At 48.7% G+C, this 18,921-nt stretch overlaps 1 protein-coding gene across 1 annotated transcript; it reads left to right on the top strand.

Annotated features, from left to right (window-relative positions):
- Nucleotides 1–8,505: 8,505 nt before the first annotated feature.
- PRR23E (PRR23 family member E) lies at nucleotides 8,506–9,078 on the top strand. The gene has a single exon (XM_072722118.1). It carries the CDS (start codon nucleotides 8,506–8,508, stop codon nucleotides 9,076–9,078), a length of 573 nt encoding a protein of 190 aa, XP_072578219.1.
- Nucleotides 9,079–18,921: the final 9,843 nt, after the last annotated feature.

Raw genomic sequence — 18,921 nt, 5'->3', positions numbered from 1 at the left:
ATATGTGAGAGTGTGTTATGTACAATAGAACGTCAAGAGATTTTCAGACCTCTGACTAATGAAAGACTATAAAGAAAAATGCAATTAGGCAAAACTGGACTCAAAAACTAAAAGCCTTTGAGTAGACCATAGCATGAGAGAAGTGAAATCAAGTCTAAATAACATCCTCAAAAAGCTCTGAGCCAAAATGGTTTTATGAGCCAGGCTCTTTCCAACTTTCAAATAATAGTTGTATAGTAGCCACACCATGTGAACCTATTATTCTATATTAACTTCCAGTGGTGGCTGGGGCTTCCAGAGTGTGGTTGATTCTCAAACAAGCAGATGGGTATTAGTAGGGAACTTACTAGAAATACAAACTCTCCACCCCATCCCATACCCACAGAATCAGAAATTCTGGGGCTGAGGCCAAGCCCTCCTGGCTAAATGAAGGCTGAGGACCCCTGGGGCTTCGGGAATATGTCTACTCCAGTGCCCTGGACTTCTCATCAATCCTTACCTGGGTATGATGGATTCTAATTCTTCCTTATATATAGCTGTGCATCCAATTCTTTGTGTCTTTAGATTGAGTACCTCATTCTTAGAGAAAATTCTCTGTCCACTTATTTGCAATTTCTCAAGTTCATAATTTGAATAGCAGGATCCTCATCAAATGATTTATTTTTAATTACCAAATGAATAGATCCTTGTTATCAAAAACAGAAGACACATATAAGAAGGAAGAAGAAAATTACGATTGCCCATAATTCTATCTCCCAAATACAATCTTTTTTTTTTTTTTTTTTAGAAGAAGCACCATGGTTTATTTTATTTTATTTTTTTTATTTATTTATGATAGTCACAGAGAGAGAGAGAGAGAGAGAGAGGCAGAGACACAGGCGGAGGGAGAAGCAGGCCCCATGCACCGGGAGCCCGATGTGGGATTCGATCCCGGGTCTCCAGGATCGCGCCCTGGGCCAAAGGCAGGCGCCAAACCGCTGCGCCACCCAGGGATCCCTCCCAAATACAATCTATGTCATCATTTTGGTATGCACACTTCCAGATCCTTTTCTTATGCATAAATACGTTTCTTTCACTCACCCAAAAGGGATCAACTTGTATAAACTGCACCATAACTTGCCTTTTTTATTTCATAATATATCATGAACAATTTTCTGTGTTAATCAATAAACTTTTATTAGTTTTCTCAAAGCCCTTACTGTATAATTTTCTGAACCTGTCTCCTATTGTTAGAATTGATTAAACGAGTTCGTATTTGGACAGTGTCTGACACCTGGTAAGTGCATATAAATAATTGGCCTCAAAATGTGTTAATCAAAAACCACAAAAATACAGGAGCAACTGGCAAACTCACAATCATAATGGAAGATTTTTAACACTTCTTGGAAAACGACAAATCAAGTATATACAAAATGGAGGAAGCTATGAGGATTAGCATAAGCTCTAGATGTCTCAAGTGCCTCTGCAAAGCTGTGTTCTCATTTGGAGCACTCTCGTGGTGCATTTTTTCCACATGCCCCTGTTGCACCTTAATCCAAGGGACTCAGCACCACACCCTCCCAGCCGTGCCAACATCCGTCCGGCCCCCTAGGCCACAGCCAGGTATGCTGCTCTGAAGTTCAAACCTGCATTCATCTTCGCTTCTAACCCCAGCTCCATCATGACTCCCTTATCCTGGCGCACAGGTCCCTAAAGGGGGGATCACCTGCCTGTCTGGCCACCCCCAGCCTCCTCACCTTGAGCTCCAGCCACACTGGCCCTATGGACTCCTGGGAGGGGTCTGGTCTGCTCCTGCCCTGAGGCCTTGGCAGTTGGGTTTTCCTCTGCCCACAAGGCCGCTACTCCTCTGCCCCTCAGTGCTGACTCCCACTCTTCCTGCAGGCTCAGCTCAAAGCCCTCCAGTTGGTCTTCTTTCCCTGACCTCTGATCACGAGGTCAGCTGCACACCCTGGACCTTCTCCTTGCCAGCATGCAACACAATCCTGCCTGTACCTTTCTTTCTGGGATAGAGTTTTCTGGATCAGTCCAATCAGCTCTTGTCTGCGATTGAGCCACAACGCAGGCACCATGTGACAGTGTCTGCTGGTCTTCTCATTTCCTTCAAAGTCAAATCAGGTGGCCTGACACTGCTCTCCTCACGTGACAGACCTTGGCCCACCTGCCTTCTATAAGGGCACCAGGTGTAAAGCCAACTCACAGGCCACTGGAAAACCATGAGCCTCAGGCAGGTGTGGCCCCTTGCTCCTTCCTGGTCTTCATGTTCTGTCTCCCTTTCTGATATATCCTACCCATTTCTTCTCCCTTTCCTTCCCTTTCACTATTATTTATATTCCCCAAATGAATGAGACCATATAATGTTTGTCCTTCTCCGATTGACTTATTTCACTCAGCATAATACCCTCCAGTTCCAGGAAAGCACCGTCTCCCCCTCATTCCTTAAACAAGACTCTTCCTCACCCTTCCCAGCTGCCAGCTCCCTAACCTCCCCCTCCTTGTTTCTTTCTTTCTTTTTTTTAAAGATTTATTTTTTAAAATTTATTTATCATAGACAGAGAGGGGGGCGGCAGAGACACAGGAGGAGGGAGAAGCAGGCTCCATGCCGGGAGCCCAACGTGGGACTCGATCCCGGGACTCCAGGATCGTGCCCTGGGCCAAAGGCAGGTGCTAAATCGCTGAGCCACCCAGGGATCCCCCCCTCCTTGTTTCTGAATAACCCATCGTGGTTACTCCATCAGGGAGGAGGTCATCTGGGAGCCCTCGACTCTCCTGTCCTTTCTGCCTGCAGACGCCAGCCCCCAAATCTTTGTGCCACCCACACCCAGGAGTACCTTTCAGGGGGTCCCCTTCCACACACAGCTTCCTCTCCCCAATTTATGAGGCACAATTAAGGGAGAGAAGCAAATTGCCTGGGTGGGGGTGGGTTGTTACATGTTAGGTTTTGATCACTTATTGCTAAATTACCCTGTAAAAAGGTCGCATCCATTTTGCTCCACCCCCCACCACCCCAGGAGAGAGTGAGACCAGTTTCCCCATCTCCCCCCCAACACTCAAGACTATCTTTTAAAGAGAGTACTTTCAAATCAGTCTTTTAAACCTTGGCCAGTCTGATGATGAAAAATGAGAGCCGCCTCTTTTGTTTGGCTCTGATACTGATTTCATACACTTAACTGAGAAGCAAATAGTCTTAAGGAGTTGGTATGAAAAGGAATCTGCCACATCATTCCCTCTTTCCCAAGGACAATTCTTGCAATGCTTTTAGCTAATTGTTTTGGTACCTACTTCTGTATTTCCACAGAACAAGCTGGTACTTGGATTTTCACTTCTAGGCATTATAGTTGTAAGTGGTTTCACGGCCCTGCTCCGCCCACCTCATCTCCTCAATATGTTCACATGCATCAGGGCATGTCCTGGTCTCACCCTCCTGAAACATTCTCTCCAGGAATCTTCTAGACTGGCCTGGCTCACAGCTGTCCTCCGGGGACCTCTCTGTTTCCCTGGTCCTTCCTCTTTCTCGGCTGACTCCTTCATTTCGCTGTAGTGTATCCTGCAGCCACTCTCTGAGAAAGGTAGCCTCAGAGGTGAACTTTGACCCCGTGCACATCTTAGAGTATAGTGATTCTATCCTCACCATCTACATTCTGCCTACGTCTAGAACTCTAAGTTAGAAAACAACTCTCCACTAGGCTTTTGAAAGCATTGCTCTCTTTTCTTTGCTTTCAGAATGGTTATCTAGGTAATTTGGTGGGGACAGGTGACTTGGGGACCCTACACTTCTGCCATCTTGCCCCTCCTCCTCTGCTTTCAGAATGGGTATTGGAATCTGAAGGCATTCCAGGTCCAAAACCTTTGTGTTTGTTCTCTCTGGGGACTGTAGGGTTTTCTTTGTCCCTGGTGTCCTGAAGTTTCCCAATCGTATACTGGTGCAAGTCTGTTTCCTTTTATCTGCTGGCCCCTCGTTCACTGCCCCGTGCCTCTAGAAACCTGTCCTTCAGGTTCTGGGAAGTTTTCTTGATTGTGTCTTTGATGAATTCTCCTTTGGTTCCTATTCTGCTTCTAGAACCCTTGTCATTCAGATGTTAGACCTCTAGCAACCTTTTCATTTTCTTATTTTCTCTCTCATTTGTACCTTTATAATTTTGTTCAACTTTCTGTGAGGACTTCTCCCATTTTGTCTCCCAACTCTTACGTTTTTCATTTTAGCTATCCCATTTCATTTGCAATCTTCTTGCTCTGAGAGTTCTTTTTTAAATAGTATCCTGTTGATATTTTAAAAATACAGTTTTACTGCTCTGAGGATATTAATCACTTTTCTGGGTTTTTCCCCCTCTACATTGTCTTTCTCTTCTGAGTCTCATGCTTTAATTCTTGATCTTTGAGGTAGCAGAGATATCTGATGTTATAATATGCAATAAATAATATCTTATGTGTGGCAGGTTTTGCTCCAAAACTTAGTGAAACTTGGTTGCCGGCTCATAGTTAAGAGTGGGCACCAAAGAGTCGATTGGAAGTCCTGAGCCTGTGCGTGTGGCTTCCAGTGACGGCTGGGCCTTGTCTTTGAGGGACCACCAATGTTACTTCCTTTGGGTCTTTCCTCTCGGCCTGGTCATACTTCCAGAGAAGGCTCTTCCATTCTCCTGCTTCAAGGGGAAAGGGCGGCGTGCTGGGAACTGAGAGGATGTGAGGACTGGAGTCTGGGCAGAATGCAAACATCTGTTCACTCCCTGACCTCTACTTCCACTTTCAGTGCAGAGAAGAAAAGCCTAGTCTCCTCTGCTGGCAGCTGGGGAGGTGTTTCTGTCCAACTACTTGTCAGAGAGTCTTTGAAAACTTACCCAATCTTCTGCTTTGAGACCCAACCTTATCCTACTTCCACACCACCGCCAAGCTCACCTGATGCCAGAGGTTCTGCATGTTCATTCAGTGGCTTCTGTGGCTCCAATCCTTGGCTTCCTCCCCTGGTTGAGGTTTGGTTACCATGTGGCCTCCCACTTTCTCACTTCCCAGATCTTGTTCCTGTTTCCTATCTCATGATGGTCGTTTCTGTGGGCTGATGCCTTTCCGAAACTCCCTTTATCCTTGTTGAAGTGGGGGGTGAGGATAGGGCATGAGCAAATCTGAATGTTCAACCTGTTGTCCAGCCCCTTTCTTTCAGTAGCATTTATTTATTATTCATACATTTGGACACCTTTTCAGATGCTGTTGGCCTCTAGTCTCTGCCATCCCGCTGCTGTGACTTGGTTTGTTTGTTGCAATACAGTAGAATTAACGATAGTCACTGTGCTGTACATTTCATCCCTATCACTTACTAATTTTATCACTGGAAATGTGTACCTTTTCACCCCCTTCATCCATTTTACAACCCTCCCCACCACCCCACTCTGTACCTGGTTACCGTGAGCTTTGTTCTGTTTGGTGTGGTTTTTGAATTCCATATATAAGTGAGATCATATGGTATTTTTCATTCTCTGGCTTATTTCACTTAGCATAATGGCCTCAAATCCAACCATGTTGTTGCAAAAGGCAAGATTTTATTCTTTTTTATGGCGGAGTAATGTTCCAATGTGTGCGTGTACACACCACATGTTCTTTATCCATTCATCCATCAGTGGTTGCTTCCATATGTTGACTATTGTGAACTGTGCTGCGGTGAACATGTGTCTTTTGTAACCCTTGGATAAACACCCAGACATAAAACTACTGGGTCATACAGTAGCTCAGGTCTATAATCCAGTTGGAATTAATTTTTGTGTGTGATGTAAGATAGTAGTTTAATTTCATCCTTTTGTGTGTGACTGTCCAGTTTTCCCAACACTATTTATTGAAGAGACAGTCATTTCCCCCATTGTATATTCTTGGCTCCTTTGTTGCAAATTAATGGACCATTGATGCGTGGGCTTATTTCTGGGCTCTCTATTCCATTGATCTATGTGTCTGTTTTTATTCTAATACTGTACTATTTTATTATGATAGCTTGGTAATACAGTTTGAAAACAGGGAGCGTGATGCCTCCAGCTTTGTTCTTCCAAGTTTGCTCTGGCTATTTGTTTTTTTCTGTTTCCATGCAAATTTAAGATGGTTTGTTTTGTGAAAAATGCCATGGGAATTTTGCTAGGGATTGCACTGAATCTGCAGATTGTTTTAGTTTAGTATGGACATTTTAACAGTATCAATTTTCCAATCCACAAGCACTTTTTTTTTTTCAACCCATGAGTGACTTTTATTTTAGGTCGTCCCCATTTCTCAGTGGAGTTGAATCTTCTTATTCAATACTAAGAACTTTTATTTTGTCCCCCCTCCCTGGATACCATTTCTATCTGGCCCCATTTTATTTGCTGGGGACATTTTTTTTTAGGTGCTGCAAACCTCTTCAGAGATTCCCCATTCTCTGTGCAGTGGCGGCTGAATCCGGGCCAGGTGGGCAGTGAGGCTCACATGGGCAAAGCATGCTGCAGGTACATCTGGTCCATATGCTGCTGGGGGCCACTTTGCTCTGCTCTTCATCACCAGCCTCTGTTGCCTCTGGCATCCACGAAGCATCTATTTAAACACCTGCACTCCTATCTGGATCCTGTTTTTAGTCTAAACTCTGCTCTGCCTCCCAACCTCACATCTTCAGGTGAGCCTGTCAAGTCACAGCACCTCTCTGCTGCCTAGAGGGCAGCTGACTGCTCCCTCCGCTGGGCCATGTGCCCACACCTGCCCCCGTCTCATGTCATTACTGTTCTCCCCACTCAGGGGCAGAGATGAGCACAGCTGTCATCTTCCCTTCAGTCCGTCCTGCTGGCTGGTCCCTCAGAATGTGTCCTGGGGAGGAAGGGAACAGGAGGGAGCACCCCATTTTTTCAATCCTGACTTTTTCTTGCTGTAGCACTTGGAATCTATTTACTCAGAGGAAAGTAGGAGTGGGGGAAAGTGTGTCAGTTATCTACTGCAAAATAATGCTGTGTAACAAAAACAACCTCAACTCCTCTGTAGCACACAGCAAATGTCTCCTAGCTTTCAAATCTGCTGGATCTGCTCAACCTGGCTCTGCTCTCAGCTAGGGTGCAGCAGTCCCTGCAATTCAGCTAAGCCAGTACTGCCCAGTGGTTAGTGTGCATGAGAACCACCTGGGGAGTGTGCTTAGCCCCCAGACCCCGGGACACAGCACCCAAGATCCAATGGGACTGAATCCACCTCTCTAGGGATCATGCACATCTGCAAGTCCCCTGGCTCTGGGCTGCTCCATAACCAGTGAGTTGCCTCAGCTCTGTACGTATCCTCTTATACTCCCTCAGCATGTTCTCCTGGCAATCACAGAGCCTTTGGCCAGATTGAAAGAGCCCCTCTGAAACCTCTGTTTGCATCATATTTGCCCAGAGCCCAGAGCCTGGAGCCCGAGTGGGTCACCTGGGACAGGGCTATAGAGAAAGAGAAGAATCAAGGCCTTGAATGCAATCAGTTTCCCTGGGAAATGTGGAAGAAAACTGACTCACACTTGGGCTGTGCTCGCCAAGTCCATTCTCATTCCCCTGTTCTTGGTACGTCTGTGGGTGCATCTCTCCCCAGGCTCTGTTCTGAACTCTTCCTTCAATACCTGCTTGCTAAGGACTTCAGGGTGGTATCCTGAGCACAGCTGAAGCCTCCCCACATCTCTCCCTGCCTGCTACATCCTCCATAGTTTTAAAGGCTGTCACCTCTCCCATAAGTCGCTGCTACAACCCCTCTTTATCCTCTCTCTGTGGCAAAACTCTTCTAGGCTGGTCTCCACTTGTCAGCAGGAGTGCATTTCTGAAATAGGACCCTGACTTTGGCACACTTCTGCTTATCACTTACTGACCTTCTGAGGAAGGTTCCAGGAGGGGGGCACCTGGTCTGGGGGATATGTTGAGAAGGTGGAGGGGTTCCTTCTCCCTCTCCAAGGAAAGCCCCTCATCCTGCACATTTCCATTGAGTTTCTGACTATTGCAAGGGAGGGACCGACTTTTTTTTTTTTTTTTTTTTTAATTTATCATCTTTTTTTCTTCCTTGCACCAACCCAGGTCTCTCTCGAGCCTGGCCATTCATCCTCTCAGGTTCTTGTTTTCCACGTTGGGTGGGGGCTGGGGGTTCATAAGGACAGGAAAGGACAACTTAACCCAAAGAAATGCTACATACTCCCCAAACCTCAACTCCACCCAAAGCTAGTTTGTGCTGTTGGCTCTCTCCTGATGCCCCTGGCCCCTCCCCAGGCTTGCTACACACCCCCTTCCTGAACCCCTATTTCTCTTCCAGCCTCTGTCCATCCCACAGGTGGGGAGGCAGGACGGCAAGCTGGCCACATGTAACCAGGCTTGGGGAAGAAGAGAAAGTGTCCTGTTTGCAACGGGGACAGCCTCTCAGGAAGAAACGATGCAGAAACACATGCCCCTGGCCTCCCAGCCCTGAAAGGAAATCCAAGTATCTCCAGCTGCCTCTGGGGCAGACATGAATCTTCTGTGTCCATGTGACACAAACACACAAACCCCCTGTGCTGTCCACCCCTGCATGGGGTACCCAGCCCCTTGGAGTTACCCGTGGGTGCCCGTTGGCAGTCCTCTCTGGTTAGGGCATCCCCCTCCAGCTGCCCCAGCACCTTCAGTCTGGCCCTGGGGCTTCTCCAGCTTTGATCCCCAAGTGGGAAGCCAGCACCTGGCCACCATGGCCCCCAGGGGATTTCCTTGCCCCCGGGGACCCCCACCCCCATGCTCCTCAGTCCCTCTGGCTCTGAGCAGGGACACCTCTGGCTACTCTCCCCAGGTGGGATGGCAGGCTCCTGCCAGCTCAGCCTTCCCAGCTGCCGTGAGGAGACCATCCAGAGGAGCTCCTCACTTGAAGAGGTGCCAAGCCCCTCCCTCAGAATGGGCTTCCAGGTTCAGCATTTGGGCCCCTGCACCACCCTCCAGCCCAGAACTCTGCCCCCTGCCCCCTTCCCCCAGTACAGACTCTCCACCTGAGCCCTGCTGTCCCCACTGCCCTCAGCCACCCTGCAGGCCTGCTGCCATCTCCTCCAGTGCTACTCAATCAACATCTCTGTCACCTGCCCCAACTGTGGGAGATGTGTTGCATGATGCCTGGTGAGCCACAGGTCTGCCTAGACTCTACTTTTTTAAAGGATCTCAGATGTTAAGCTGTTCCATGTTCTTCATTACATAGCACACTCTCGTTGGCCCAGGCAAGGCCAATCTATTTGTTATTTCTTTTCACTTTTATTTTCTTCCCCCTTTGCCCTCCAATCCTGCTGCCTGCACCTTTTCTTCTGCCCTGTCTTTGTCATGAGCCTGCATCACAGTATATTTGATGTGGGTCCTCAAATATGAGAGTGCACAGCCTGGTAAAGTGAGTGCTTGGGCTTTGAAATTACACACATGACCTATTATAATAACTCCCATTTCTTTGCTCTTTATCAGTTGACCCAATGTTTATGATCCACCCACCAAGCTGTATGTACATTTAGTTCATGGTTCAAGACCACTCTGCAGAAGGTCAGAGTACGGCCCAGCACTCGGCTGGAAAAATGACCTGGGGAGATGGGAGTTACCGGTTGGAAAGGGAAGCGCTCTCCATTTATTTAGGACCAGGCACACTTAGGGAAATGAGGAGATCTGGGTTTGGTGGAGGGAGTGGGTGATTGGGTGAGTAAGAAAGCAGGACATTTGGCTGGCACTAAGATGGTAAAAGAGCAGAGAGCTGGCTGGAAGACCCATCCACATGGACGCAGGTTTGCAAAGCAATAGAGCAGGAGAAGCAGTGAAGCTGCTAGGACAGCTGCAGAATCACAAGCCACGAGGAGAGAGGACGGTGGCCAGGGGAGCAGCAACAGCAGACTCTGATGTGACCTTCAAAGGACAGTGGCGTGGAACCAGCCATGGGGGACAAGGAGCCCCTGTGGAACCATCAAAGGAAATGGCGGTTGGAGAAGACATCAGGGGAGCAGTGTCCCCAGGGGAGCCAAGGTGCCCTTTCCAGTGGGGATGCTGCTTCCACTTGACACATCTCCCTAGGGGACACCTCAGAAACATTTGGGGGCATTGCTGATGATGTTGGAAGAGCATTACTGACTTCTCATGGGCGGGACTGTAGAACTAAGCAATTTATACTGTGTAGGTGTCCATCCCATTGGAGAACCGCCCTTACCTGTCCTTCACGTTGTCCCACTGGGGGCTCATGGAGGTGAGAAACAGAGGATAGTTAACTGGAGCCTAGAAGCGAACTCATTTTACAGAGACATCAAGTATATTTGCATCGTTCTAATGTGCATTCTACACTATCGACTGTGACCTCCCCTCTCATTTTCCTGTAATTTTTTTTTTAATGGAAATGGCTCTGACAATATTTCTCAGATCCTGACTTCTTTATCATAGTTTGACATCTGATGCCATCATGGCTTCTAGGAAGGCATACCCAAGTACCTACACAGTGAAAGGCTGATTATTTACAAGTGTGTTGACCTTTTAAAATATATGTAAGTTATAATCCATGACTTGTTTTTTAATTGTCAAAGTCTAGGTTTCCAGGAAGTTGCAAAGGCCTCGCAGGGAGGTCCCAGGCACTCTTCACTCACCTTGTCTTACTCCAGGCCAACAGCAAACCGGGCAACTGAGGTTGGGGCCACATGGCTATAGTTCTGGGTGGTCATGCCATTCATGTAGCTTTCTGTAACCACTGCCTCCATCAAGACACACAGCTATTCTCCCATGACAGAGATCTCTCTTGTACTAGCCCTTCCCCTTGCACCACCGTCCCTGACTCTTGGTGACCATTAGTAAATTCTCTGTACTTCCAGCATTTTGAGAACATTGTATAAATAGAGTCCTACAGCATGTGAGACCAGTGGCGTTTAATGTAATTATTGCTATGTTAGGTTTAAATCTGCTGTTTCATTTTTAGGTTTCTACTTGTTCTCTCTGGTTTTCATTTGTTTTCTTTTACCTGCCTTCCCAAGGATTATTTGAACATTTATCTATAGTGTTTTTGAATCTCTCTCTCAAAAGAAGGGCAGAGGGAGGAGAATCCCAAGCAGACTCCATGCCCAGCGTTGAACCCAACAGGGGCCTCGATCTCACAACCCTGTAATCACGACCTGAGCTGAAATCAAGAGCCTGACATTTAATCAACTGAGCAACCCAGGTGCCCCTGAATGTATCTCTTTATATAGATTTTTAACAAAACACACATCGTTCAAATTGTTTTCTTCTTATAGGTTAGATGTCATTTCTCTCTCACTGCTTTTGAGATTTATTTTTTAATCTTTAGTTTTCAGTACTTGGACTACGATGTATCTTGCTGTGGATTTTTTTTGAATTTACTTCATTTGGGATTGCTCAGCTTCTTGAATCTATATGTTTCTGTCTTCTGCCAAATTTGGGGAATTTTCCGCTGTTATCTCTTTGAGTACTATTTCAGCACCACTCCTTTCCTGGTTCTCCAGTAACCCAAATGTTAGATCTTTTGTTAAAGACCCACATATCCCTATTTTTTGGCCTCATTGTTCAGACCAGGTTGTTTTCATTATTCTATCTTTGAGTTTATTAATTCTTTCCTCTGTTCTCTCCATTCTACTTTGAGCCCATCCATTGAAGTTTCTTTTTTTTTTTAATTTCAGTTATTTTTGAGTTCTAAAATTCCCATTTAGTTCCTTTTTTATATCTTCCATTTCTTTGCTGATGCTATTTTTGTTTCAAGTGTGTTTTTATTTGCAACAAGATACATTAAATGGAAACCAGGAAGAGCAATGACAGGATTAAGTCCTAACAATAATAAAAGTGTATTTTAGGGCAGTGGCTTCAAAGGGTCAGATAACTTCCACATCCATGTCCTCTTGTGTTTAGTATGTTGACTGCATTTTTTCGTTGAGATGGAGAATCTGGTTCTTAGCATGAAAAGTGATTTTCAGTCATATCCTGAACATTTGGGGTGTTATGCCATGAGACTCTGGTCTTATTTAAAGCTTCTGTCTTAGCTGACACTAGGTCACTGGCAGAAAAGGGGGGTTGCCTTGTCATGGCCAGATGTGGAAAGAGGTTCAGTTTCCCCACCTGGCCATTCTTGATGGTGGGTGCCTTGTTCCCACCTCCACCCAGGGTGCGAGCAGGTTAGGCTCTCCTAGGCCTCCACGGATACCACCTTGCTGCACAGGAGAGGGACACCTCCCTATCACTAGGCAAGGGTAGAAGTCTGGACTCCCCATTTGGCCTCTACTGATGGGGTGGGGTTATGGTTTATTCCTCATGGTGCTCACCTGGCGGATGGTGGTATTTGTGGTCTTCCTTGGCACACCTGTGTTCATTACCTTTGTATACCCTTGCTCTATATTTCCTTCACCTGAACGGAATCCCCTCCCTTTCTCCTGTATGACAGTGCTCCTTGCATAAATTCTGTCTTGTTTAGGTACGATCACCTCAAATTTGTTTTCATTTCATACTTGCATAGTTGCATCACTTTGTGCTCTTCCTTTCTGAATCCTCATGCTTTGGGTATCCCTCCTTTAGATGTGTTGCTGAATCAAGTTTTTAATGACTTGAAGTAAGTTTACATTTCTTGTCATTATTGTTAGGACTCAATCCTGTCATTGCTCTTCCTGGTTGCCTTGTTCTGCTCACTTCTCCCTGGATACATCTGGTTTCCTTCTGCTGGTTTGTATTCTCAGTTTTAAGGAATAACCAGGAACTTTGAAGGCCTATATTGTGTCTCTCTCCCTGCCTGTTTCCTAAGCTTACCATCATCTGTATCACCTTGCCAACAAAACCATTCCTTGAGCATACTTTCAGCCCCGCAGACCTGTAAGCATCTAGACTCTTCCTTCTGGATCTTTATAGATTTAGTGCTATGTCTCCCTCCTTCTCCCTTCAGTAAGAAGTAAGTTTTATTAAGTCCTTGACTTGTTCCAACCCCATCCTCTGACTCAAAAAACCCTTTATTAAGTCCTTGACTTGTTCCAACCCCATCCTCTGACTCAAAAAACCCTTTATCTTGCCATATTTCCCCCATGTGTTTCCTGAGATGGTCTGTGTGGGCCAGGCCCTCTGCACTCCTAGGCTGCCCTCATGGTTCATGATCACTCAGCTGAAAGATGCACTCAGGTTTCAGTGTGTCTTCCATCAGCACTTTGAGAATACAGCAGACCATTGAGTACCACAGGTTTGAACGACCCGGGTCCACTCAGGTCCAGATTGGGTATGATATGATGCCATATAAATAGTCTCTCTTCCTCATGATTTTCTTAATTTATTTCTTCTCATTACCTTACTTTATTGTGAGAATATAGTGTATCATGTGTACAATGTACAAAATATGTATTAGTTGGCTGGCTGTGCTATTGCTGAGGCTTCCAGTCAATGGGGGGCCTTTAGTAGTGAAGTTTCCATGGGTGTCAAACATTATACGTGGATTTTCACCTGTATGAGGGGGTTGTTGCCGCCAACACTCACATTGTTCAGGGGTCCACTGTGTTCTTTCGTCGTCATGCCTGCCATGGCGGTGGGGAAGCCACAGTGCCCCTGGTCCTACTTCTCGTGGGTGGGAGAGTGTTTCTCCCAGGAGCCTCTTGAAGGTGTTTTCCTACTTGAGGATATTAAAGCTCCTCATCAGGGTCACCTGGGAGGCTCAGTGGTTGAGCGCCTCCTTCGGTTCAGGTTGTGATTCCAGGGTCCCAGGATGAGTCCCGCATCGAGCTCCCTGCATGAAGCCTGCTTCTCCCTCTGCCTGTGTCTCTGCCTCTCTCTCTGTGTCTCTCATGAATAAATAAATAAAATTTTAAAAATAAATATCATGTGTTGGCAGGGTGGGTGCTTTAATTTTCCATCCTTCCGTTTCTCGATCTTTAATTCTAGACAGTTGTGGTCATTGTATCTTGCAACGGTTTCTTCTGCTCCATCAATGTTGCGTCTTCCACTGAAATCCTAACACATGGGTTGTTGGAGGGCCTACCCTCCACATCTCTGAACTTCTCTCTTCCACAGATTCTACCTCTCTTCCTCCCGCCTCCTGAGTATGCTCCTCTACCCCATCTTCCGGCTCATTAAGTCTGTTTTTCCGATCTATTAAGGCATTCATTGTTTCCATTTATTATATTTCCATCCTGGCATTTTCTTAAGGTCTTCTTTTAACTGCTTGCGCCTGCTTCATGATAGCAACATTGTCTTGTCCCTGGAGGATATTTGTCACAACTCCTTTCATTCCTGATGGGACTGTTGCCAAATCCTGCTCCATGTACTCTGGGTTTCCTGTGCTCTTTTTCTTTCATGGCCTGTCCCTGGTTCCTCGACTCTTTTCCCTTTGAGTTCCTTACCTCTGGGGGACAGTGGCCACCTTCATGGCTGCCCAGGTACTAGCTCATGCCATTCCCAGGTCACCTTCTCCAACTTGGGTCTCGGGGTTCACCAATCCCCTGCCCCCTAGTATACGTCCCTGGTGGGACTGGGAGAAAGTCACTCTGCACCGGGGTCATCTTCGTCCCTCCCCAGCAAGACTCTGGCCTTTTGGGAGGGGACCAGCTCTGCTCTTCACAGTTGCTCAGAGCAGAGGGACCCTTCTGGAGTTTCGTGATGGTGAGTAGGGGCTGTCCAAAGGACAGTCTTAGCAGGAAGTGAGATAATTAGGAGGAACCAATGAAAGTGTCAGCCTAAGGCTGTCAGGCTGCCGCTGTGCTTCATGGGAATGGTGGGATTGACTGGAGGCATGTTCAGGACGGCCTTGCCTCAGATGTTGGCTCTGTGGTACATGCGCAGTTCATACCAGGCCATGTGTATGGTGCCTTGGAGGAGGCAGCACCCTCCAGACAAGCCTGCCCTTGGCACAACTGAAATTCAAAACCTGATAGAAAGTCACAGGGACGCCCTGGGGGTGATGGAGGCAGGCCTGGTGCTCAGGCCATTCTCCCTGACTTGCTCCTCCCCCGACTCTCCCGGTCCTCTCAGAGCTCAGGGACACATCATGATGCTTACCTTGCGGATCCATGTGTCACTTGCACCCTGCTTTACTTATATTTATTTATTTTTTGTTCCGTTTAAGATGTTTTTTCAAGAAATAGCTTTTGTCATTTGGGGAAACAGAGAGAGCTTGGGTTCTTGCTTAGCATCATTCATCCTAAATAGAAGGTGGTTGCAAAAGTGAATATACTGGAAAACGGTTGCTAAATCCTGATAGAAGTTCTCTCTGGAACCCAGCACAGACTGGAGAGGTGAAAGAAGCCTGTCACTCACTGAGCTCACCCTTCAAGCAGGAGGATGGGGAGGCAAAGGAAAGTGTCACCATGTGAGTCAGTGACCGTTGGCATATGTGTGCACATCACTAAGATGCCTTGTGCCCTGGCCTCCCACCACTGTCAGAGATCAGTCCTGACCTCAACCCTGAAGATGTCCCCTTTGAAATGAACCAGGCCTCTGGGCCAGAATGGTGGCAGATGGGTTTGAAGCCTGGTTCTGGTGCTGCTGGCTGTGTGATTTGAGCCGGTTATGTACCCTTTCCTGGCCTCCATTTCCTCATCTGTAGAATGGGGAGGCTGGTGTGGATCTTATTAGTACCTCCTCACAGGGCTGGAATGACCCACGCGAAGCTCCTGCACTTTATACCTGTTCAAAGCTAGCTGTGGTTTTCATTTTCCAGCCCCTGCCACCTCCACTCACCCCTGGCCCCCGGCCACAACACAGTGACCTCAGAAGCAAGTCAAACCTATTGAGAGCACCCTCTGCAGAGCCCTGGAGCCCTCCTACCCCTTGTTAGTGTCCTCTGCTGCTCAGCCAGCCCACACTGCAACCACCAGCACATGAAGAACCCACGGCATGGCCCACATCCCTGTGTGCCCAGCTCTGAGCCTGCATCAACCTGTTCGATCAATCCCCCGAGAGCCCTGTCACATGGATACAGGAGTGACCCTGCTTCCACATGAGGAGATAGCACCAAGGAGGGGAGTGACTTGCCCAAAGTCACGCAGCGATGCAGACCCCGGCAGCCTGCTCCCAGATCCCCACCATTCACCACAGACTTCTCTAGGACTCCCCATGAGTGACTGCCCTGCTCTTTCTGCAGGTGGGGAAGGTGAGGCACCCATGGAAACTGGACCTCCCAGGCAGAGCCGAGCGGGTGTACCTTATCATGTTCTGATCCAAAGTCATGCATCGTATGCAGAGGGCCCCGAGCATTTGCTGGAGGTGGCGCGCCAGGTGAGGTGTGCAGCCCCCCTGGTGCATCCAGATGGTCATGGGATGCCCAGGAGGCACCGCTCCCTCCCGCCCCTGGGACTAAGCAGGAGGTTAGGCCTGGGCTCTCAGTCCCAGCCTCCGTCATACGAAAATGACTCCCTCATTTTGAGGTGACATACCTCAAAATCCTTACCATCCCCACCGGCCAGAAGTATTTCACTGAGTCTTCTCTGGGCTTGAGTGCCATGGGCAGCACAGTCCTCCATCTGCCCATCCCCCAGTGTGACCGGCCCCTCCTGTGGTCACTACCAGGCCACCTGCCACTCTGGCGGTGCCTGCCTGAGGGAGGGGTGGGCACAGCCATTTCTCAGCTCCTAGTAGGGCTCCCCTCGGTGCCTCTGGGACCAACCACCTCACATCTGTCCAGGCTGAAGGGCTCCAAGTAGACCTCCCTAACTGGTTACCGCAGGGAAGCCTCACTAGGAGAGTCCAGTGCTCCAGCCATGTGAACAGGCTGATGAGCAGGCTGAGCTCCAGCTGGCTGCTTCCCAGCAGGGGACACCAACTTGTCAACTCTCCCATGGACTTCTGCTCTTGAGAAAGCCCTGGGTGCCCTTGTGGTGGTCGGCATGAGGGACTGCATGGCCGTGTGCACCTGCCTGCCACCTCACATCCCCTCTCAGCCTGGTGCACTCTGTGGCCTCCTATCCTGTAAAGGCAGTGTGGCCCTGCCAGCGATCGGATTCCTTTTGGTGACTGACCTGCCAACCTTTGCACAAGTGCTGGCTGGCACACTTATATCCAGTCTCATCACCTGCGTGTCCTGAGATACACCAGATCTCCCTACACCCTGAAGCTCAGCAAACAAATATTCTCACAGTTCACACACCCACCTGTGAGCTAGAGAAAGTCTGTGGTGCTGTGGCCTCCCCCTCACATAAAAACTTGCTTGGCAGATGATGATGTGCCAGCAACTTCGTGGTCTACCTTGGGCAGCCAGCATCCTTCCAGTCGACACTGGACAGAGGGTGCCTTAAGGGTAGTGACAGAGAGAAGGGTGTCTTTGATATTTTGGGCCATCCACAGACCATGACCTTCCCAACGGTCCCCCTGGGACAAGGAGAGCCTGCTTTCAGCATGTTACACAGACTAACAGGCCACCAATTCCACCACTGACAGTTCACTGCTAAACCAGGAAGCCAATGGATGAGGTGTAAGAGGCGGCCACTTTGCAGTGTGACTTTTCCTGCAGGCCAGACCTGAATTCTTAAATAGGCCGACAGGTGCCCGTAAACCCAGGCCCAGTGTCAGGCCTTCACCTCCAGTCCCCCAGCCCTCCTAGCTCTCATGGCTGGGGCTAGTGGGCCCCTGCCTGCTGATCCTCCAGCCCTGGCTGGTGCCTAGGAGTGAGACCCCCCGACCTGTGTGGCTGCCCAGCTCCGACTGGCCACCAGAGTCTGTGAAGTTATAGCTCCGCCCCCATGTCTGCTCACTGCTTCCTGCTCTCACCCCAGCCCGAGTCTGGGGGCTCCTGTGTGCGCTAGGCATGCCCCACCCCTGACCTCCTGCCAGCTATACCCAGCCCACAGCCACCCAGAGGGTAGGCTCTTTCCCACCCCAGAAACTCCCAGAGCAGTTTCACCTGGAAGGGTGGACCCAGGAACAGTAGCAGGATGGGTGGGCATCACGGGGATGGGGCAAGGGGAACGTGCTTGAGTGAGTGATGGGGCGTGAGGGCCTCCCTGGGGTGACGACAAAGCCTGTCCTGCAGAAGGAGTGGACTTAAGGCTGCTCGGCTGAGGGGACCTCAGCCACCTCTTGATTCAGTGTCCCCACCTGTGAAATGGCAGTGGAACCCCCACCCCACAAGGCTGAGGCACAGCCTACAGGGGCTGATTTGTGCCAAGTCAGCACCTGGCACACACTGGGTTTTCGGGTGATGCCAGCAGCTGTCATCACGATTACGACCATCATCACTGTTATCACTTTAAGGTAAGACATTCAAGGCAGTGGACACGACACACAGAAGCACAAACTAAAGAAGATGGTGGGCCTCACGGGGACTGGAGAGTCTGGCACACGGGGGGTGGGGCACGTGTGACGGTCGGTAGCACGGAATCTGCCGCCAGCCTGTCACAGGCAGCCAGCCAGCTCTGCCACTTTCTAGAGCATGGCCTTAGCAAGGCCTTAGCTTCCTTGTGCCTCAGTTTCTTCATCTGGAAAATGGAGATAATAGTACCAGCCACACTAGCAGGACTGTAGCGAGGATTACGTTAGCTGGCACAGGTGCTGACACTGTTGCCGTTGGCCTGTGAGCCTGGCGAAGGGGTGGCTGGCCGTGCAGGGCCTTACCGGAGCTAGAGCAGGGAATGGCCATACTCACACGTGTCTTATACAGTACCTATAGAGAAAGAAAAAGGAGCAGCTCCACCATGTGGAAGGCGGTCCGGTGTGGCCAGCTGGGCAGTTCCACTCTCAGTGGGACAGAGCCTCACAGACCACCGACCTCAGGTTAGATCCCCCTGAGACCACCCTTGAGGGAGACGCCAGGCCACCCTACAGTCGTGGCTCCGCCCAGAGAAACCAAACACCAATGCCTCCTTCTTGTGGCGAACGTGAGCTTCTGTCTCTGTGCTGGTTTCCCCTCCATGTAGATAAGGTTCATCCAGAAGCCCATCATGGAATTGTCTCCACACTCTGGCAATAACCATGCAGTTAACTCCTGCTTCCTTAGACGCTTCCCCAAACCACCCAGCCAAAGCCCCAATCCAGTAATGGTTTC

Source organism: Vulpes vulpes, chromosome 9 (genome assembly GCF_048418805.1).
Source record: "Vulpes vulpes isolate BD-2025 chromosome 9, VulVul3, whole genome shotgun sequence".
NCBI classification, from domain to species: Eukaryota; Metazoa; Chordata; class Mammalia; order Carnivora; family Canidae; genus Vulpes; species Vulpes vulpes.
Note: the sequence above shows the minus strand (reverse complement) of the source record. Positions and strands in the feature narration are given on the sequence as shown.

What these genes read in the sequence shown, in the direction of transcription:
- PRR23E (XM_072722118.1), top strand. Translation starts at nt 8,506, where the DNA reads ATGGGGTACCCAGCCCCTTGGAGTTACCCGTGGGTGCCCGTTGGCAGT.